At 42.1% G+C, this 21452-nt stretch overlaps 2 protein-coding genes across 3 annotated transcripts; one reads left to right on the top strand and one right to left on the bottom strand.

Annotated features, from left to right (window-relative positions):
• Positions 1-906: 906 nt before the first annotated feature.
• EMG1 (EMG1 N1-specific pseudouridine methyltransferase) lies at positions 907-6698 on the bottom strand. The gene is made up of 6 exons (XM_081941813.1): positions 6563-6698; positions 5946-6047; positions 5679-5820; positions 2566-2624; positions 2336-2485; positions 907-1149 (listed from the first exon to the last, which is right to left on the bottom strand). Exons 1-6 carry the CDS (start codon positions 6695-6697, stop codon positions 1036-1038), a joined length of 702 nt encoding a protein of 233 aa, XP_081797939.1. The 5' UTR covers position 6698; the 3' UTR covers positions 907-1035.
• Positions 6699-6874: 176 nt separating this feature from the next.
• Positions 6875-17535, top strand: PHB2 (prohibitin 2). Of its 2 annotated transcripts, none has more exons than XM_081941811.1 (10): positions 6875-7025; positions 7597-7729; positions 7816-7900; positions 8389-8468; positions 8836-9020; positions 11285-11414; positions 13049-13154; positions 13365-13440; positions 14520-16039; positions 16174-17535. In XM_081941811.1, the coding sequence occupies exons 2-9, from the start codon at positions 7603-7605 to the stop codon at positions 14598-14600; spliced, it is 870 nt and encodes a 289-aa protein (XP_081797937.1). In that variant the 5' UTR covers positions 6875-7025; positions 7597-7602; the 3' UTR covers positions 14601-16039; positions 16174-17535. The 2 variants fall into 2 exon arrangements, with proteins under 2 accessions (XP_081797937.1, XP_081797938.1); XM_081941812.1 differs by having other exon boundaries at positions 7014-7141.
• The last annotated feature ends 3917 nt before the right edge of the window (positions 17536-21452 follow it).

The raw sequence follows: 21452 nt of genomic DNA, 5'->3' as shown, positions 1-21452 counted from the left end.
TGCACATGAAGGTTACCTACCCACTTTATCTTCACACCTTGTTCTTGTGCCTTTAATGAAGTGCACCACAGCAACCGAGTATGCTTCTCTTTTGTACAGATAATTGCTTATATACAATGCCAATCTTGGTACAGTTTCAGCAGTGGTGAGTACATTTTAACCAAAGTGTGTGTTCTGATAATTCTATTTCTCCTGAACACAGGAGACAGTCACAGGCATCTTCAGAAGGGCAAGTGGCAAAATAATGTGCATATCTTATCAGTTTGGCATCATTGGGACTAAGTGAGGCTACCTCTGGAAACAGTGATGGTATTAATGTTATTCAGTGGTCTCTAGCCTCCAAAACTGTTTATTCAACTGACTTACTATAGTTCGTGTGGAGAAGCAGGGAAATATTTTTTAGACTGGAGATACAGGTGAAATGACTGTCTTGAGACTTGCCAGTTATATGTGACTGTCATGGCAAAAGCATAGCAAATCACAAAGGAAAATTAGTCTCCCGGAAGTTTTGTATAATCCCAGAGGAACTTTTAAAGGGCCTAAAGAAATTGATAAACAAATAAGATGCTAGAAGTTAGGGCTTTGTGCCATATCAGTTTCATATTTATTTTTTGATGAAAATAATTTTGGGGAGGAAAAAAAAAATGGGGTGGGGAGCCTGGTGGAAATATCAGCAACTATTGCTAACCATTAAGAACTGTGGTGGTGCAGTGGTTAGAATGCAATATTGTAGGCGAATTCAGTGCTCACTGTCAGGAGTTCAATACTGACCAGCTCAAGGATGACTTTCCATCCTTCCAAGGTTGGTAAAATGAGGACTGTTTGTTGGGGCAATATGCTGACTCTGTAAGCCCTTTACAGAGGGCTGTGCACTATGAAGCGATATATAAGTGCTATATACAAACATTATTTACTACAAAAAAGTAATTAAGGATGTATTTCCCATAAATAAGGGTACAGTACATAACATTTACAACACAGAGCCTGTTAGACCAAAATATCATAGGTTACGAATCTATAAGCAAAAAAGGAAGCTTATACCACTCCCCACATTTCTTCAAAGGCTGTGGTGATTTTAGCACACGTCAAAGCAGCAGAGAGTGGATAGTTGCTGATAGAGATGGTCTTTTCTGTGTAGTCAACATTAAGCTGAAGGAGAACAACGGCAGTTAGTCAAGTTTCTAAAGTATATAGGTCACATTGTTTAATATCCAAGTGAGAATATAAGTTAGACAAATGATCTAACTTTCCAGAAAACAATTTTCTGTCTGTAACTCTCTGTAAATTGGTGCACTCAAAAAAACCTCCATAATTAGTTGCCATTAGCACTGTCCCACTAGTATTCCCACCCCTCTTTATAGAAATGTACCAAGTTTACAGCACACGTTAAGACACTTAATCCAGTTCAATAACAAAGGACAATATAGGTCAGTGATGGCGAACGATTTTCTGCTCGGATGCCAAAAGGACATGTGCATACGCAATAGCATGTGTGTGCATGCCCACACCCATAATGCAATGCTCTCCCTCCAGCACATGCATGGACAATCCCCCCGTGCTACACCCCCCCTGCATGCGCGCACAGGCCTCACTGAAGCTTCCGGACTTCCGGTAGCCACTTTGGGCCATTTTTCGCCCTCCCCAGGCTTCAGGAAGGCCTCCAGAGCCTGTGGATGGGGAAAAACGGGCCCTATGGGCCTACCCAAAGGGAGGGACAAAACAGCCTCCCTCCGTCCTCTGGAAGGCCGAAAAAATCAGCTGGCCAGCACTGGAGCTGACATAGGGCAATGCCTCGCGTGCCCTCAGATATGACTCTGCGTGCCGAATGTGGCACGCGTGCCATAGGTTCGCCATCATGGATATAGGTAGTCCTTGATTTAGACCAATTCATTTAGTGACTGTTCAAAGATACAACAGCACTGAAAAATATAACATCATTTTTCATACTTACAACTGTTACAGCCTCTCCATGACCATTTATCAAAATTCAGATGCATGGCAACTGACTCCTATTTATAACAGTAGCTGTATCCTGAGGTCATGTACCTTTTGCAACCTTCTGATGAGCAAAGTCAATGGAGAAGCCAAATCCAATTCAAAGCTGTGCTACTAACTTAAAAACTGCACTGAGTCACTTAACACATATGGCAACAAAGATTGTAAAATGGGCAAAACTCACTTAACAAATGTCTTGCTTAGCAACAGAAATGTTGGGGTCAATTGTGGTTGTAAGTCAAGGGCTGCCTGTATTACCTTTGCTGCCAGAACCTCAATTAAGATGGAGATGAGATGACTGACTTGCAAATAAGAGTCTAAGAACATATACAGGCCTTACCGATCCATGAGCAAATGCTCCCACGATTATGGCTATAGGCTCTGAAGTAGGGACTAGGTCACGCATGTCTGTCACCTTGGGGGCTGAGAAAGAGGTGCCAATTTTTGTGCAGCCCACAGGGAGGTGATCTGTCACTGGGTTCTTTATCACCTACAGAAGAAAAACTGGATTAAGTTGGTAATAGAAACATACCTAATTAATCTCCTCTAGAATCATAGTAGACTTATTACCTTTAACAGCTTTTGAGGGCCATCAGAAGCTCTGACACTAAACTTATGCAGCAGCTGAACTAAGGAGAGACAAAGAAACATTGAGAATACAGAAACACATACTGGTAATTGCTTGTAACTATCCCATACAAGCAGTGGTTTTCAGAATATTTTCTATTTCTACAAACTAATGCATAATTCCAGTGGTGGGTTCCGGATCCCGTCGCAACCGGTACACTGCACACAGGGCCAGGCGCCTTAGTCATGCACATGCAGTGCATACGCATGCACATGCCACCGTGCACGTATGCACACACCACCACCCTGAGACACCCAGCTGCTTGGCAGATGTTGCGCAAGCGCTGCTCACTGTGCGCACATGCGCAAATGGCCCGGTCGCGTTATAAACAGCTATGGAACGCGGGCGGGCGGGCCAAACAAACTACTGTACTGGTACGGTGGCCGCTGCTCCCAGCTACTATCGGTATGGCCATATGGGGCCGTACTTCCCGGAACCCTCCACTGCATAATTCACTACCTACTAATTAAATACCGTGTTTCCCTGAAAATACGACAGGGTCTTATATTTTTTTGACCCACGAAATATGGCCTTGGGCTTATTAGAGGGGGAGGGCTTATTATTTTTCAGGTGCAGGAAGCAGCAAGCCCACCAGCCCCACCCTCTCCATCCCACCATCTGCTTGCCTGCGGCCACAATGACCCAAGTTCTCCTTGCATCCTGGCCTTCGCCTGCCCTGCTTGCTTGCTGGCCACGGAACAGCTGTCTGTGCTGCTCTGGCCTCGTGGGGGAGGCTCTTCCTGGCAGAACTAACACACACACACACACACACACACCCTCCAAGGCAGCCACACCCCTTCACTAACTTGCTTTCCAGCTCCATTCTCCACTCCACGTGCAGGACAAGAAAAGTAGACTGTGTGCCTATGGTAAAAAAAATACTAGAAAATACCTTCCAAGTTCTCACAAAAAAAAAAATCTCACAAAGTTAGAAGTAAACTAACAAACTACTTTTCTTGCCCTGCACGTGGCAGTGGAGAATGGAGCAGGAAAGCAGGTTAGTGGAGGGATTTGGCTGCCTTGGGGTGGGGTGGGAGGCGGGTTAGGGATCTCTCTCACACACACCCACACACCATCCTTTCCTTGGGAGCTCTGCACAGACGCAGAGAAGGCTTCGGATAGAGCATTTGGGAGGGGTGCGTCTGCGCTGAGATCCCAAGGAGAGAACGATTGCCAGGAAAAGGGGTGGTGGGATTTTGCCTCTTATCCTATTCTGAGTCTGTGCTGAGCTTCAGAACAGGGTAAGAGGAAGGAAAATCTCCCCCTCCCCATTTTCAAGCCGTTCGCAAAAATGCCTCATTCTGAGCCTTCAATCCTGCAATATGCTGAAGGCTCGAAATAGAATGTTTTTGCAAACCATTTGAAAATATGGAGGGGGATATTCCTGCCTCTCCCCCTGTTCTGAAGGTCACAGACTGAAAACAGAATAAGAGACAAAATCCTCCCTCCCGCGTGCCTTCAATCCTGCAATCCTGGATAATGTGAAGGCTTGGAATGTGGCGTTTTTCAAACCTCTTGAAAATGGGGAGGGGGGATTTCGTCTCTTATCCTGTTCTCAGTCCGTGCTGACCTTCAGAACGGGGAAAGGCAGGAATATCTCCCTCCCCATTTTCAAGCCATTCGCAAAAACGCCCCATTTCGAGCCTTCAATGTGCATATGCAGGTGAGAAGCGACCTCCTGTAGGCATTAAAATCCATACACTTGGGACATTGGAAGAAGCCCCGCGAGGAGACGCTGCTGCTGAAGTGCAGGAAAACTCCCCCCCCCCAACCTGCAGATCGTCCTTTCAATGAGGAGCTTCACCAGGATGAAGAGGTGGCTGAAGGCAGCATTTGTGTGACCTTCCTCCTGGTGAAACTCCTCTTTGAAAGGACGATTTGCAGGTTGGGGGGGGGGGGGTTCCTGCACTTCGGCAGCAGCATCTCCTCTCATGGCTTCTTCCGATGTCCCAGGTGTATTGATTTCAATGCCTTCTTTTCCTGTTCCGTGGATGGAATTGCGAGCTGTGACTGTCACCGTTAGGCAAGGAGGGCATGAGGCATTTGGGTTGTGTTGCTTGGGCTCCGGCTTCTTTTGCAGCAGCAATTGGCTGCAAAAGCGACCAGCGTTTGCTGCAGGCAGAGGCCTGAGCGGCACCCGCGAATCAGCTGTTTTGTGAACGGAGCGGCCCAACTGATCCGATTAAGGGGCCAAGAAGCCCTGAGGTGACCAGGGAAGGGCTGCCCCCTCTTCTGGCTAAACCCACCCCTTCGCTTGGGCTTATTTTAGGGGGAGGGTTTATGTTTTTGCCCACCGCGAAAATCTGGCATGGCCTTAGTTATAGGACATGTCATATTTTCGGGGAAAACACGGTATGACCTGACAGGGAAAGCTAATATCCATTTATCAGCCCCAGAAAGGTAAAGTGATTTAATACAAAACTACTTTAAACCCAGATGATGGCTCTCTAGCCTTCTTATCAGACCAATGGACTGATAAAATGCAGAATCATACAGAAAGCCAGGTTGTCTACCCATTGATTCACATTTGCAATGTAAAACACAACTGACTAAGACTCAGGACCATATATGGAGCCTTTGACCCTTTTAAAAATGGTGCCACATAATCACATAAATATAAAATAGATGGAACATAATCATATCCATGTATTTAGTTAAATTATAATGTAAACTACAATGAACTTTTAACTTTTTATAGCTCAGTCCTCAGCATAATTCCAACCTTTTGCTTGATCCTGTTTAAGATCTTACTTCTTGTACTAAATACAAAATATCTTATATTTCCACGCTCAACAAAAAGGCAAATATGTTCCAGAAACAGTACTGTAAAATCCATTGTTTTAGTATGTTACACTAAATGATGGACAGATTATAAACTAACATTTCCAGGAAACATAACTATTTAGACTACCCCATATAAACATTCTCCAAGACAGTGTGCATCTGTATCAGTAAAAGATCCCAAACTAGACTAGTTTAATAATCAACAAATATCCAGACAAACATTGCTCAGTATACTTAATTCAGGGTGGTGTATCCGAGTTGCATTTCTTACCCATAAGACCACAAAACCGATCAAAGGTGCGAGGAATTCTTGTCTGTGGATTGACTTCAATAAGAACGTTTTTTTCTGTATGGATATAAACTTGGAGAAGGCCAGCTCGATTCAAAGGGCTATCCATGAGCATCAAGAGGCTCTAAATTTAAAAAAAAATTGAATTACCAGCATTAGTTTCTTGCCTTTTCATTTATGTAACTTCCCAATTCATATTTTAGGAACAGAGGTGGGCCATAAAACTGAACTTAAACCTGCATAGAATACCTGATGGGTGATGTCTGGTCGAACTCCTCCAGGGTCTCTGCCATTCCTCAGAAGCAAGGATTTATGCTTGTCACAATTAAGCAATTCATATGTTTTCCCAACCTTAAAGCAATAAAACAGTGCCAAATTAGGAAAAGCTCCCATCCATACTACTAGATAAACTTTTCTAGGTGGCTTCTGAACAGTCTGATTCTACACCATTGGTTCATGAGCAAGAGACATTTATGTTCCGTATCACGCATCTTATGATACTCCATAAATTGAATTTGTGGGAGGAAGTGGCAATTTTATTTCTCAATAGAATCCGTACTCTTAATCTGACACAGTATTTTCAGAAACTAAGACCTCTGCATCCCATACTAAGTTATGACCCTAAATGCTGCCATCAGAATAGGATCTTCGTCCCGCGCACAGATTCAATTACCCAACGTATTTCAAGGAAAGGGGAAGCAGCCACTCCCGCCCACCCCGAAGCAGCTTTTGACTTCGGCGACTGCTTCGGAAGGGAAGTTTAAAGGCGCTTCTCCTCCCGGACTCTCCTCCGTACTTTTCTTCCCCGGACTTCAAAGTTTGCCCAACACTCTCCCGGACAGCGGACAGCAGCGCCTGCCCCGCACCTTGACGCTCTCTAGAGACGCCCCCTCCAGGATCACCACCAGCCGCCTCTTCCCGGCCCGGCGCGGGTCAAACCCCTCGCCGTTCGCAGAGCCTCCCTCCGCATGGGGACGCTTCCTCACGGGGCCCGCCGCCATCTTTAAAGAGGCGAGCTCGCGCCTTTCTCCCACGGGCTCAGCGGCTTCCTCTTCCAGGGTCAGCCACTTCTTGTTCCTCAGCTGTCCTTTCGCTTCAAGGCGCTCGAGCAGCCCCGAATGGAAACCAAGCCCCGCGTTTCCAGAGGGGCCGAGGCCGCAAATGAACAAACGCCGCTAGACTTCCGGGGCTCGAGAGCCATTAGCTGCCTCGGGGCGCTCGAAGGAAAACCCCTTCCGGCCCCAGCCGCCTGACCCGGAAGTGCTTTTTCGGAGCCCGCCGTTTCCTGTGTCCTTCTCTCTGGCGCGGCGGCGTGACTGGCGAACGAGGGTGAGGGTTGGTTGTCTTCGGAGGCGGCTACCGCGAGGTTTTCTGAGTGGAGCAACTGGAGCGTTTTTAGAGCCTGCTGCTCCGAGGATAAATTCTCTTTAGTGAAAGGGCCGCAGGCATGTGGGGGAAGGGAGCGGCTGATTGATTCGGTGCTTTAATAATGAGACCGTTCAGACAAGGGGCGGGCTGTGGAATGCGGGGGATTTCGTTCATGATTTAACAGCTTCGCTGAACGAAGTCAGTGGGGGCTGAATTCGTCTGCATTACCCCGGGGTGCAACTTCTGCACGAGGTGATGATGCTCCTTAATGAAAACTTAACTTTTGCGCCTGGCGTCCTAGCATTAAGAAGAGCTGCTTTATCATAACGTACACACACACACACACACACACACACACACACACACACAACCTTTATGGTTGTGCATCGCTCGTGCTGGTGGGGTTCTCAGTGCAGAATTCTTTATCCCGAGATAATTGCATACATCAGTCCACCTCTCCTTCAAACTTAATCAGAAAGAAATTTTGCAGAATTGTGTAATTGTATAATTGTGAACCTGCCTCCATAACAAGGTTGCCATGGCTCAGAGCCTGAAGGACTTTGCTGGCCGCCTGCCTACTGGCCCACGTGGGATGAGCACCGCTTTAAAGTTGCTGTTGGGTGCTGGAGCTGCAGCCTATGGAATCCGGGAGTCTGTCTTTACAGGTAAGGTAACTTTTATTCTAATTCTTTAATCTCTTTCTTTTGTTCAACTGTTGATGATAACACCAGAATGCTTTTGATTTCTACAGTGGAAGGGGGTCAAAGAGCAATATTCTTCAACCGCATTGGTGGAGTTCAGCAGGATACTATTCTTTCAGAGGGACTTCATTTCAGGTACTCATCTAGGACAGGGGTGTCAAACTCACATTGTCATGGCGGTGTCACATGATGTATTGAAACTTTTTCCTCCTTCACTAAACGGGGGGGTGGGCATGGCCAGCATATGACGTATCTAGCTTGCAGGCCAGGAGTTTGACAGCCCTGATCGAGGGGATTGCAGTAGGAAAAAAAATAGTATTTAACGGAATCTCAAACCAATATTATCGTCATACCAATGTTTCCAAATATATCCTCTTTCCCCCAAATTTAATTTGATATTACTTTAGCTTGGCAAGATGTTTTTTTTTAAATTTTCCTTGAAGAAAACCTTCATATTGATATAATTTCTGTTTTTTGTTAAAATAGTGCTCTTAAAATCTTCAGATTTTTTTTCATTAAAGTGTAAGGTGTAAGTTATGTGGTAATATTTATATCTCCAAGTGAGAGGCATAGGATATTTTTTTTACAATTCATTCTGTTATAATCATTGCTAATCTCCATAGAATTCCTTGGTTCCAATATCCAATCATTTATGATATTCGAGCCCGGCCCCGCAAAATTTCCTCACCAACAGGGTCCAAAGGTAAGAATACAGTTGTTACTTCCTAAGAAATCAGGATTATGTATGTAGATATTTCTCTATCTTTAGTCTTTATAATAACAATGCTGCAATGAAGCTTGTACCAAGGATGATGTCACAGAATCATTGAAATCTATGAGTGGTGCATTGTGGGGTAGATATGATTTCTGCTTCCATAATTTTGAGGTTTGCATTTTGACATCCTTCTGTTTGTACTTCACGGAAGAGCATACAGTTCTCTAGCCAGAATGTAAATTAAGGACTTCAGAATACCTGATTCTGGGTGATGTAATTGGATATATATAATCAGACTTGAAAAATAAAACAGAATGCACTCTAGAGATTGTGGTTGACTTAATTTCGTCTCTAGATCTGCAGATGGTGAATATTTCCTTGCGTGTTCTATCAAGACCCAATGCTGCAGAATTGCCCAGCTTATATCAGCGACTTGGACTAGACTATGAAGAACGGGTTCTTCCTTCCATTGTGAATGAAGTACTCAAAAGTGTGGTAGCAAAGTTTAATGCGTCACAGCTCATTACCCAACGAGCTCAGGTTTGTCCTTTTCTGATACCAGACCTCTCTTCCTGCACTTAATCCTACTTTTCACCTACTTTGCAGATGATTTATGTATTAAACAATTATTTAGGGAACAAATGAGATATTTTGCAAGTTTCCTTTAGACAAGAAGTTTAGTGAGAAGTATTCTAACTTGGTAGCAGATGTGCACATACAAGTAGTGCAATGTGACCGCAAAAGTAGCAAATGTAGTTTTAAAATATTTTTATTCTGCTTTGTTCAGATCCTGCATTGATTATTAAGCCCAGTTCTTTTTTCCACAAGTTTTCATTTTATTCAAAACAAGGTTAAAATACAAAACACAGAACTAAAAAAAAAAAAAAGAGCAAAAAACCCCACAAAACGCAAAAGAATACAAGTGTTAAAAAGGGGCCTCAAAAAGACATTGTACACACATTAGCCCCTCAAGTTGAATACTGATTAATATATTACTATAACAGTTCCTACCCCTTGCAAAACAAGCCCTCCAAAAATGTTTAAGCTACTAAATCTATTTGCAACTTGTTGACCTGTTTTCATGAAGTTATATTAATGACCAAGTAGTTAACAGAAAAAAAGATATTAGTAAAACAAAACAAAATTAAAGTTTCAAAACTCTCTGTTACCAGGCTATTATTGTAATCCACTTGTAAAGAACTTACCATGGCATCTATCCCAATTCATCCCAAAAGTTAAAAATAGTAAATTCAGTCTCCAAAATAGGTCTTATCTTTCGATCCAAGTGCAAGAAGTAATTGCCAATGAACTGTAATAAATCCGTCCAGTCTTCCTCGTACTTTGTAGGAATCTATCTCTTTCCTTTGAAGTCAAAACCAAATTGAAAGAATGTGCAGACTTAAACTTCAAAACAGCAGATAAAATCTACTTTGCTGATTCTCTAGCCATGAAATTATCTCTTTGATCTGGAACTGGATCAAAGTCCTTTTGTGTATCTTCAGATAAAGCTTTAGATATTAATATTCTTTTAACAATCATTACAATTTGTCACATTTTCGAGAGGAATCCAGCTAGGAGCTTCACATCTCCCCATCCTGTTTTCTTAGGTTTTAGAAGTCGTTCAGCCATCTTAATCTATAAAACTTAGCCAAGGAACAAGCATGTTTGCCTTTATATTTCAATCCAAGATTATAAGAAAAATTCAATGGAAATAAAACTCCAGGTGCTTTGCAAATTCACAAAATACAGAAACCAGTGGTGAGAGTCTGAGAACTCTTCAACCCCCAGCTAAACGTGGTGTTTTACATAAGGAAGGGACAGAAGTTATCCAAGAACAACATATATCAAAAGAAAAGAGAGAGAGAAAGCAATTAGAGTCCAGCAAGGGGTTGAAATAAATCAGCACCCAACTGTTAATCAACATTTAAAAGAATAAGTAAAATAAAACAAGTCAAAAAGTGAAAGTTTAATGTTCCAGTGTGCTTAGAAAACGAAGCTGCTTGAAAGGAAGATGGATATGCCCAATGACTTTTTGATCGCTTCCAGGGGGAATTAAAATCTTCAAGATCCCCCTTTCCCATTGAGTCAACCATCGTTCAAAAGTTTTCTTGGCTCACTTCTAAGTGCTCCTGTTCAAAATCAGGGAGCAGTACTGCCATAGAACTAACTTTAGGAGTGAAATTAGCAGATCATCAGTAAGAGAAAAAAGGAACTTACTGTGCAGCAGTCATCTTGAAAAGCCAGTATTAAGCCAAGTTATTTAAGAATTACTATGGCCATCGATTTAGAAAAACTTATTCTTAAGAAGGTAAGAATTTACAAAATAAATATGGTCAGAAAAGGGCAATGAGGACCAATGGATAATTAGAAACAAGGCATTATAAAAAGACTGAAAGGACATCTAATATTTAGTCTTTAAAAGAGAAAAGTGAAGGGGATATGATAGCACCTTTCCGATATCTGAAAAGCTGACATTGAGGAAAAAACACTGGTTTATGACTTTTTAAGTTTATGTATTAGATTTAAACGTTGTCCATCCCACTATCCAAAATTAGAGGAAAGGATATTATATTTAAATATCAAATGATAAGAGCAATTTAACAGTAGAATCAAATCAGACAGGTGATGGAGTCCTCTTGCTAAGCTGTGTTGGAGCATGAGGGGGTAGCTTCTTGTACCAAAGGGATAGTACAAGGATTTAAATGGCTACTTCAGCAACATGATTCTATGACTTTTATGATTTTGTGACTTTTTCTGGGCAAAGGGAAATTCCTTGAGCAAGAACTGTGGGTTTATTTTTTCAGGTATCTTTGCTTATTCGACGGGACCTGACAGAGCGAGCAAAGGATTTTAGCCTTATATTGGATGATGTAGCTATCACAGAATTGAGTTTTAGCCGAGAATACACAGCAGCAGTTGAAGCCAAGCAAGTGGGTGAGTTGGTGCTTAAGTTAAAGGAAACTGTAACAGCTGGAGAAACCAGAAAAAAGAAGACTGGGTTTGAAAATAAGGTCATGCTAGCAAAGGGCTGCAGGGAAAAACATTCCTGAAAAATTCTTTCAACACGTGAACATATGAGAGGCAGGTGGGCAGTTGCTCAAAATATTGGTAGGTTCTGTACTAACCAACTCTCCTGTTACAATCCAGAATAGGATGTATGCAGTCCACCTTGAGTTTCTGAGTGCACACATACACACAGATGTAACGGGAGAGAACAGAAACGCACAAAAGTATATTTATGTAGCATGTAACTTTATTATATAGGAACAGACATGTGGTTACTGCTGGTAAGAAGATTGACCAGAACACTAGAATGCACACTCAACGTCATTTTTAATTGCCTATTTTTCTGAAGGAGGGCTGTTTATTCCATGATTCACATACATCTTATTGAAGCTTCGGATGAGAATCCTTTCAGACAGGTTTTGCTGCAAGCCTAGGTGGTCATTTGAACCATTTGCTTTTACTCTTGCCACAGACTGTGCCACCTATATTATGTCGACTCCTGTCTTTGATCCTTTCGTCTTTTGCTTTCTGTGGCAGCCATACTTTCCCCCCTCTGTCCTCAATTCCTGCTCTTCCTGCCTGCTGAATTGGATTCCAGATTATCCACAGAAGACCACCTGGGGTTTAATCTCAGATCACTCAGTGGTTGGGTTTTTTTCCATTTTGTTTGATAAGAAATCAATTTAACTTGAAGATGAGCTAGTGAAATATTGAGACCATTACATTAATTGAATTTACTTCCCACATAATTTTATAAGAGACAGGTGTAAATCAGTTAATTTTAAAGTTGAATACTCTAAAAGTATTTTTGAAAGTGAGATCAGTTTAATGCCAGTCATACTGTAATTTAATGTAAGCAATTGGAAGAATTAAATAACTATTTAGTGTTCCGATCCAACTCTTAACATGATGCTTCCTACAGCACGTTACTCAAATGCTATATTAGCTCTCTGCATGAAAAATGGTTTGGTTCTTGTTTTAAATTGAGATTCTACAAATGGTCAATCTCACTATCTTTTATTATTATGCTTGATTGTACAGTCAGCGAGATGTTTAGACTGAATTTGGTATTTTTATTCACCCATCTGTTGTTTTTTGTAGTAGTATTACAGTATTATTTTCATATAAATATTTGGGGGTTGATGAAAATCTGAAACTTTATGAAGCCGTTGAAGAGTTTGGGGAGACCTGTTTCAAATAAAGAATAAATATTTATGTATTTATTGTAATATGTAATCCATTGTAATGCAATCTGGGTGACCTTGTGGCTGTCGCTGACTCTCAGCCTAATTTACCTCACAGGATTGTGAGGAAAATAGGACTATTAGATAAGTTCACTGGCTGGAGTTGTTTATAAAAATAATAAAGGCAGAATATAAAATTAAAGACGATCTAAAAAGCTAGAGATTTACATTTGGCTTTCCAAGCTGAAAAGTCCAGTAATTTATTTGTGACTGAATCTATAATAAATACCATAAGTAATTAGCAACATCTGGCATTTCCACATGTGTATTGCATGACTTTGGTTCTCTCCAAGATACTAATTTTTCTCTGTACTCTAGCCCAACAGGAGGCTCAAAGAGCACAATTCCTTGTGGAAAAAGCAAAGCAAGAACAAAGGCAGAAGATTGTTCAGGCTGAAGGTGAAGCCACGGCTGCTAAAATGATATCCTTGCTTTGATGTGAGCGGGAAAGATTGCGATAGGTTTCAGGCACTTTGGATGCAGCAGTAGAATGCAAGAGCACGCTAATCTTCACATAGTGTGGTTTCAGGTAAAGTGATGGAGCTTAAACATAGCTGAGGGGGTGGCAAAAGATGGGCCTGAGTTAAAACTTCAAAACTTTTTAAGAAATGTAACCTTAACTGATTACTCAAATTGGAGATGCCCTCAGCAAGAACCCAGGTTACATCAAGCTGCGCAAGATCCGTGCTGCCCAGAATATCTCCAAAACGGTGAGTATTAGACTAGTGGATTTGCTTTTATGTATATATGTATGTATACACACACCAGTGGTGGAGCCTGCCCGGAGCACCGGGTGCCGTTCCGGTACAGTACTCTGGAGGGCCCACTCGCCCAAGCTCCTTACCTGTCCTTTAAAGCCTTCGGCGCATACAGCACCTGCGCAATGCTCCGCCAAGCAACTGGAGCGTCGCGGAGGCTTGCAGAGGTGTCGCTGGTAGGTACGATGCATACACACGCCAGGCGCATCCATGTGGACAACACTGGGCCCGTTCTAACTGTACCAGTTGGAACAGGATGCGGAACCCACCACTGACACACACACGTCCCCCCTCAGCTGCTGCTTTTGCATTGTACCAGGCCAAGTGATGAATCCAAGGCGAATATGATATGCTTCTCCTGGTGTTCATTTTTGCCATCAGAGCCTGCTGATCTCCCCATCTTAGCAAGAACCAAGAAGACTTTGACTCTTGTTGTGAGAGCAGGCTGACATCATTTCAGTGGGCTATTTCCAGTTGTGGTCACTTGCAGAACATGTGTCACGCACTAGGAAAAGGCTCACAGATGAACAAAAACAGATGGAGAAGCAGAATGAATTTGGGCATTTGGAGTACTGATGGACCTGGATCTATCTGAAATTTGTGACAGAAAACAAATTAAAATTCCACACCCATTGTCTGTGTCCTGGGATCTGATCAAACAGAGCCCATACTGAGGACATCAAAAGAATTAATTTCAAAAGGGAAGGGATAATTTTGTCATAGCATGCTTCTATGGAGACCTTGCTTCCCCCCCCCCCCCCCATGGTTTAGCTGCTATTACATCAGTCTTTTCCAATCCACTCCATTCTGAATACACTACCCTTCAGTATGTTCATGCACCATGCTTGAAGGGGATCATGGGGATTAAAACTGCAAATCCCTGGAGGGGATGGAATTAGGGTAGGATCCTCTAAATATTGAAAGAAACTTCTGTGCTTAGGTATGTTTCTGCCAGCCCCCCCCCCCCCCCCAAATGTATTTCAGGATCTTTGCTAACTGGCTTTTTTATCCACTGCCCTGAACTTTTACAGATTGCATCATCCCAAAACCGTGTGTATCTTACAGCTGACAATTTAGTGCTTAATCTACAGGATGAAGGTTTTACAAGGTGAGTGCCTTGTGAATATCCAAGTAACTGATCTACAGACTTTTCCCCAGTGATGAGTTGTAGTTTAAGATTATTTAGGAAAAGTTCAGAAGACTGCAGTTCCTCTGGAAAAGTGGTGGGATGGGGACTAGGAAGCTGTTTATTTTATGCTTCCTTTTTTGAATAAGAGCAAAGACTATAAATAATATATCTTGCTCTCTGCATGTAGCATAAATCCAGTTCCCAAAACATGTGTCATAACGGAGGTACAGCAGGCATTGTAAATTTTTCTAATCCTTTTTTTTCCCCCCTCTGTCCTCTCTCTTCTTGTGCTACTATGTGTTGATCGGGATCCAGAGGAAGGTAAGACACAACATTATTCCATACACTCTTTAATTTGAGAAAATGACTTGAAGTTATTTCTGATTCATTTGGTAACGCTACGTGATATTTTTGTAAAAGCTGTAGGCGGTAGATATTGCAGCATCTGCTGTTTGGAATACATAGTCCCACTCTTGTGAGAGTGAAAAAGAAGTTCTTGTTCTGAGAAGGCATCAACTGAAATGGTGCTTTTTTCGTCTGATGTCTTTATGTGTATCCATACACAACTAATTAAACCTTAATTAGTTAAGTCTTGATGAATTATCTTCCTAGATTTTGAGAGATGTAAAACAGAACTATGGCAAATATGGAGTCATCTAGAGTACTTGGGATTATAGTGGTGAGGAGAGAAGGCCACATAAAGTATGACATGGGATTGGCTTCTCCTGATCAGTATGTCTGTATAGCTGTTTGATGAGATTTTACAGTTTGGAAAAAGAACTTACATAAGAATAAGTTTGGGCTCTTCTTTGTAGATTGTGGAACCTTGTTAGGTTAAACTACCCCGATGCGTGAACAGTCTCCCACAGGTGCTTGATTCTAGCTTTTATAGGCAACCGCAGGGCCTGTGAATTTAATAAGAGTTGGCCGGATGGGTTTTGCTTAGTTTTTTCCCCACCCAGGCAGGCTATTTTTCTAATCCAAACTTTCGATTCCCCCCTTGAGAAAGTCACTTTATGAAAAAATTTTAAGGTCCACATGCTTTTTTATTTCTACGGAGAAATCTTGAACCAACAAATACTGGGGTCAAGAAGAGATGAAGCCTCCACTCTTCCTTTTTCTTCTGCTGAAAATAGAAAGTGCTTTTCAGCTGAAACTGGATGGAAAGTTGCTCTGTGTCCAACTTGACCAAGCGCTCCGTCCAGGGTACAGAAATGTGGTCATTGTCATCTCCAAAGTACAATACACTTGTGAATTCAAGGCTTTCTTTTCTCCAGGCTAATATTATTACAAAGTTGCTTGCTTTCAAACTGTGGAAAGTGAAATGCCAAAATGAGCAAACTAGATATAGCTTCCGAGAACATCTATGACAGCAACCTTTAGCTGGTGATCCAGTTCCGTTAATAGTTTCTTAGCAACTAGGTCAGGGGTGTCCAAACTTGGGAACTTTAAGACTTGTGGACTTCAACTCCCAGAATTCCCCAGCCGGCTGGGGAATTCTGGGAGTTGAAGTCCACAAGTCTTAAAGTTCCCAAGTTTGGACACCCCTGAACTAGGTGTTCATAAAAGTACAGAAGAAGAACCTATAGTTGGGCATCTTCATATGAATTGAGCAGATCTCATCTAAATGTTTATCTAAAAAAAGGTATGTAGCTTAGAATGTAGTTTGAAATGTTATGTGCCCGTACTATACTTAAGAAGAATCTTTTATATAAAACACGTATTCATTAATACAATAAGCTGCTATCTTTATGTTTCATTTGGGGTTTTCTTTCTTTTCAATAGCGCTTAATGATTTATAAACCACCCAGATTTGTTAAGAGTCAAGTTGCATATAACATTGCTAATGATGATGCGATGATTATGACATTAGGACAAAATGTTGAAAAAATTGGAAGAAATGTGTTCAAGAACAGCTTGTTATAGTCTTCCATAAATGACATTTAAAAAAAGAAAAGGAAGGTTTTCTAGTGGTTCCATTCTTAGCATTTTTCATTTAAATGACTATGAGTCAATCAGGCAAGGTTTGGTTACAAAAGGATTCAGAGTAAATTTCTCAGACATTGGACCTCATTGTCTTTCTTCTGTTAATGAAATCAGTTACCCAAAGTTATGAGTTAATTTACCTTTACTCCCATCATGGAGCACGCTGAAGAAAAACACAGAAAAAATACAGAATATATGTTTAAATCCTTAATTACTCTTGTTTCGGGTTAATCATAAAAATTAAGGCTTGATTTCATGCTTGGTCTCCAAGCCCATTTTGTGGTACGTTTCTCACAGTTCTTTGTTGTGTCTTTGTTTCTCTTTCAGCGACAGTCTTATCATCAAACACACAAAATAATGAAGCAGTGATTGCCTCCTTGAACCATGCAGATGACTGACAGAATGGGAATTTTGGGCTTTTGGATACTGTACCTTTGAGGCCCATAAATATTCTCTTGGGATTTCTTTTCAGTTGTCATCCTCACCCTTGTCAACTTCCCTACTCATCCCTCCCTGAAGGACCTTTTCTAGCTAATGTGGCCCCCATTTTTATGAGAATATCAACAATAGGAATTATTGAATGGAGTTCCCTTAGATACTTAATCCCATCCTGATGGATCAGATGTTTACTGGGAGAAACAGAGAGGATTGCGTTTTGCAATTTTCTCTTATCCGGGCTGATTTTTTTTAAGTAGATCAAATTGTTGCTGTTAAGTTTCTGATGGGTCTGTGTCATGCCTTATATATAAAATCCCTGGCTCTTCCATTTTTCATTTCCAACTTACTTTTCCATTCCCTGTTCCCTATTGAACATCTCATCTCAGGAATAGATGGGTCACAGGACTTTTGCAAGTGCTGTGATACTTTATCTATGTAACTTCGGTTGCCTTGTGATTCACATCTTTATCAAATAAAATCAGGTCCAAAACTCATTCTGATAACGGCTATGTTTGTTTTCTTTTTTAAGGGATGGATTTCTTTCACCAGACAGTACTTATGCAAAAAGGAGAAAAATTACCCATTTGAATACTTTTAAAGATCAGTTCACGGTAACATCTACTTGTGTTAAGGCATGTGTGTAGTTGTGAGGAAATGGAGAGCAGGTGGCAGGGTGTTACTGTAGTTCTCAGTAGAGACTGGGGTTTTCCCCATCTTCTTTCAGAGTAGTTGCATTTTCCATCTTCCATTAACAGTTTTTGCTATTCTATTTGGAAGTGCTTTGCCGTTGCCTTTTTCCTAGGGTGGAGAGAAAGACTAGCCCATAGGCACAGTTAGCTTGGAGGGGCACTAAGGACAAGTTCTCAATTTCAAACCTGCCTTTAACCACCAACTGGTTCTTGAATGATGCTTGACCAAACTGCATAACCATACCACCCACCTACATAAAACCGATCAATCATGCTTCACAAGCTAACACAGACTTGATTAAAAATCTGGTATATGCAATAACAAAGTATTAGCCAGAAGAGTGATTGAATGTCTGGTTAACTTTTCTTTTGCTATTATCTCGAGGAGAATTCTTCAGATTAAGAGAAAATCATATTTGCTGGCAGATAGTTTTAGAGTTTTTATTTTAAAATAAGTACACTATTTTCTCTAAATGAAAACACTATATAAATAGCTACCAGTGTCTGTGAAAAGGAATAATCTAATGTGGTAATTTTGCCTGTTGGGCACATTTAGGATTTTTAAAGCATTTGAAGGATACTGTCACAAAATGGCTGCTATAAGAAGATGCCCTAGCACAAAATGGCTGGTATATTAAACATGAAAAGTCAGAACAACTATTCTATCTGAAGGCAACTTGAATTGCGTTCTATTGTCCCCAGGAAGTTCTTGGTTACCTTCTATCCCTCCCCATAAAGGTGGACATATTTTCCATATCCATATCTGCAAGATTTTATGCAAAGCCTGCCTAGAGAATTTCTTGTAAATAAAAATGCTGGAGGATGCTTTGCCAGATCCCAAACCTGCCTCGATTGTCAGTGCAGTGTCAACAAAATCTAAGTTGCAGGAGCTAGAAGGTGAATGAGAAACATTTCCACCTCGCTTACACCTGTTGGCGTTGGGTGGGTTTCAACCGGTACGGCCGTACTGGATGGTGAAATTTAGCGTGCCTTCCCATACCCGTTGGTCAGGGGGCCCCGTACTGGAATGCTGCCGAAAAGTTCTCAGAAGAACTAGAAGAAGAAAGAACTGGTGAGTGGCTGGGGGGGGGGGGGAGGGATTTTGGGGAAAGGGAAGAGGCAGAGGGGCTACTAGAAGAGTGTGTGCGTGTGCACAGGCTGTGGGTTTTTAAAAATGTCAGTGAATTCAGGAAGAGGCAGAGGGGCTGGAAGATACTATAGGAACACACACTTCCAGCCCTTCTGCCTCTTCCCTCTTCCTGGATTCACTCAGATGTTTGAAAATTCACCATCTGTGCACACACAAAAGACGTTTTTAAAACTCACAGCCTGTGCGCGCACACACACTTCCACTCTTAAAAACGTCTGAGTGAATCCAGGAAGAGGGAAGAGGCAGAGGGGCTGGAAGTGTGCACAGGCTGTGAGTTTTTAAAACTTAAGAGTGAATCTGGGAAGAAGCAGAGGGGCTGGAGGTTTGGGTAAGGTGGTCAGTAATGTTGAAGACCAGCAAGGACAGCCATATTTCCTCTGTAAGTAGCTGTTTTATTGTTTTGTGTACTTATTTTATTCTTATTTAAGTAGTAAGTGCACAAAATAATAAATTTCCTTTTTTTATATCTTCGTTTTGTAGATCATTCTTTGGGGCAAAGAATTCAGTGGCATCGACTTGGCCACTCCCACTCAGTCACATGACCACCAAGCCACTCCCACAAAACAGGCCACACCTACAGAATAGTTTCTAAAAATTTTTGAAACCCACCAGTTTGGCACACACGAGAAGTCCCTGATGTGCCAGACAATGATAAACCCCAGTTCTGAATTGTAATGGGAACAAGTTTCCAGTGACGTGCGGTGAGGTTTATGGCTGGTGAGGCACTGACACAGTGGTGGGTTTCAATTATTTTAGAGTTGTGGATTTCAACTCCCAGAATTCCACAGCCAGGCATGCTCAATTCCGATTTAAAGCGACAGCATTTGTTTTTCTCCTTTGCGAACAAAGGTTCCTTTTTTCTTTTTCTTCTCCCTTCCCCTCCTTCCTCCCTCTCTCCCTTCCTCCCCCTCTTTCAAACACACACACACACACACACACACACACAAACACAGAAATTGGATTGGACTATCTTTCCTACCCCCTTCCCCCTCTCACTCACTCTCACACACACACAGAGATTGGATTGGACTATCTCTCCTACCCCCTTCCCTCTCTCACTCTCAAACAAACACACACACACACACAAAAGTTGGATTGGATATCTTTTCCAGTGGCTTGAATGCAGCTCCTCTGCCATCCCCCCCATTCCCCTGCTGCCTTCCCCAAACACCTCCACCATTGCAAATACAGCCTGCTGTCTGGGTGGGAAATGCCTGGAACGCAATAAAGCCCACCCACTCACCTCCTGCTGGTAGGCTGGGGCGAGAGGAGAGGCAGAGAAGCCGGAGGGGAGCCGATCCGAGCCTTCCAAAAGAAAGAGGCTGGGGGAAAGTGTGTGCTACAGCATGGCTCTTTGCCTGGCTTCTGTGGATGACTCTGCTTAACTGTTTTAAAAAAGCCTCTAAAAAAGCGCCCTCTACTATGAGGCAGGAGAACTGCGTGCCTCACGTAGGTCAGGAATTTTTAGGCTTTTAACCCTTGCTTAACTCTGCTCGAGTGATCATAAAACGCCTAAAGTCAGACTAGAGGAGGCATGCAGTTCTCCTGCCTCATAGTAGAGGGCGCTTTTTAGAGGCTTTTTTAACAAGCAGAGTCATCCACGGTGAGGCAGCAACTAGCTCAGCTTTTTTCTTTTCCTTTTCCTTTCATGATGAGAGCGGTGAGGCTGTGCCTCACCTGACTGCATGTCACTGGAAGTTTCTAGTCTTTGGCGCCATTGTAGAGTCAAGATTTGAAGTTGTTGTAAGTCAGGCAGCATACAACTGTAATAAAGACACTCTACTCCCAGCAGTTTCCTTTCTCATCTTTACAAATGATGTTAACCATTCCTGTTTAAAGCCTGACTTTTGCCAGGAGAGGTGACTGCTCGTCCCAGACTAGTTGAACTTGAGAAAGTTGGGTAGAATTGGATCTTGCTCAGATTTAAGTAGATGACTTCAGAAAGCTCTGAGACTAGGTTAGAGAGAGGAATCATTATCTCCTTAGAAGCCAGTGTGAGTCCATTTTCCTGTTGCTGCTATGAGAACTACATATAGTGATAGCTATATGCCACACTGGTTGAGTGCATTTTGAATAGTGTATCCAGTTCAGTCACACACACACACCCATAAGAAAGAGATGGTTGAGGCCCTAGCAAGTGTCGAGAAGAGCAATAAAGATGCTAGGTGGTCTAGACTCTTAAATCCTATGAAGAACGGGTAAAGGAACTACGTATGCTTAGCTTAAAGAAGACTAAGGGGAGACGTGATATAGTTAGATGGGCTGCCACAGGAAAGGGTGTCGATTTATTCTCCATAGCACCAGAGGATAAGGAAAGCAGTGGAAGCTTGTCAGAGAGAAATCTAACCTGGAAATATGGAGGAATATCCTGACAGAACTATTTAGCAATGGAACAGTTTGCTTCCTTGAGTTGTGGCTGCTCCTTCACTGGAGATTTTCAAGAAATCTGTCCAAAAAGTATGAGGATTTCTGCCTTGGGCAGGGGTTGAACTAGAAGACCTCCAAGATTCTTTTCAACCCTCTTATTCTAGTCCAAGAAGTCACTGAGAGCTGAGCGTACCGTTAAAAAAAA

Source organism: Natrix helvetica, assembly GCF_964273705.1.
Source record: "Natrix helvetica genome assembly, chromosome: 2".
Classification (NCBI taxonomy): Eukaryota; Metazoa; Chordata; class Lepidosauria; order Squamata; family Natricidae; genus Natrix; species Natrix helvetica.
The sequence above is the reverse complement of the archived record's forward strand: the minus strand, read 5'-3'. Positions and strand labels throughout refer to the sequence as shown.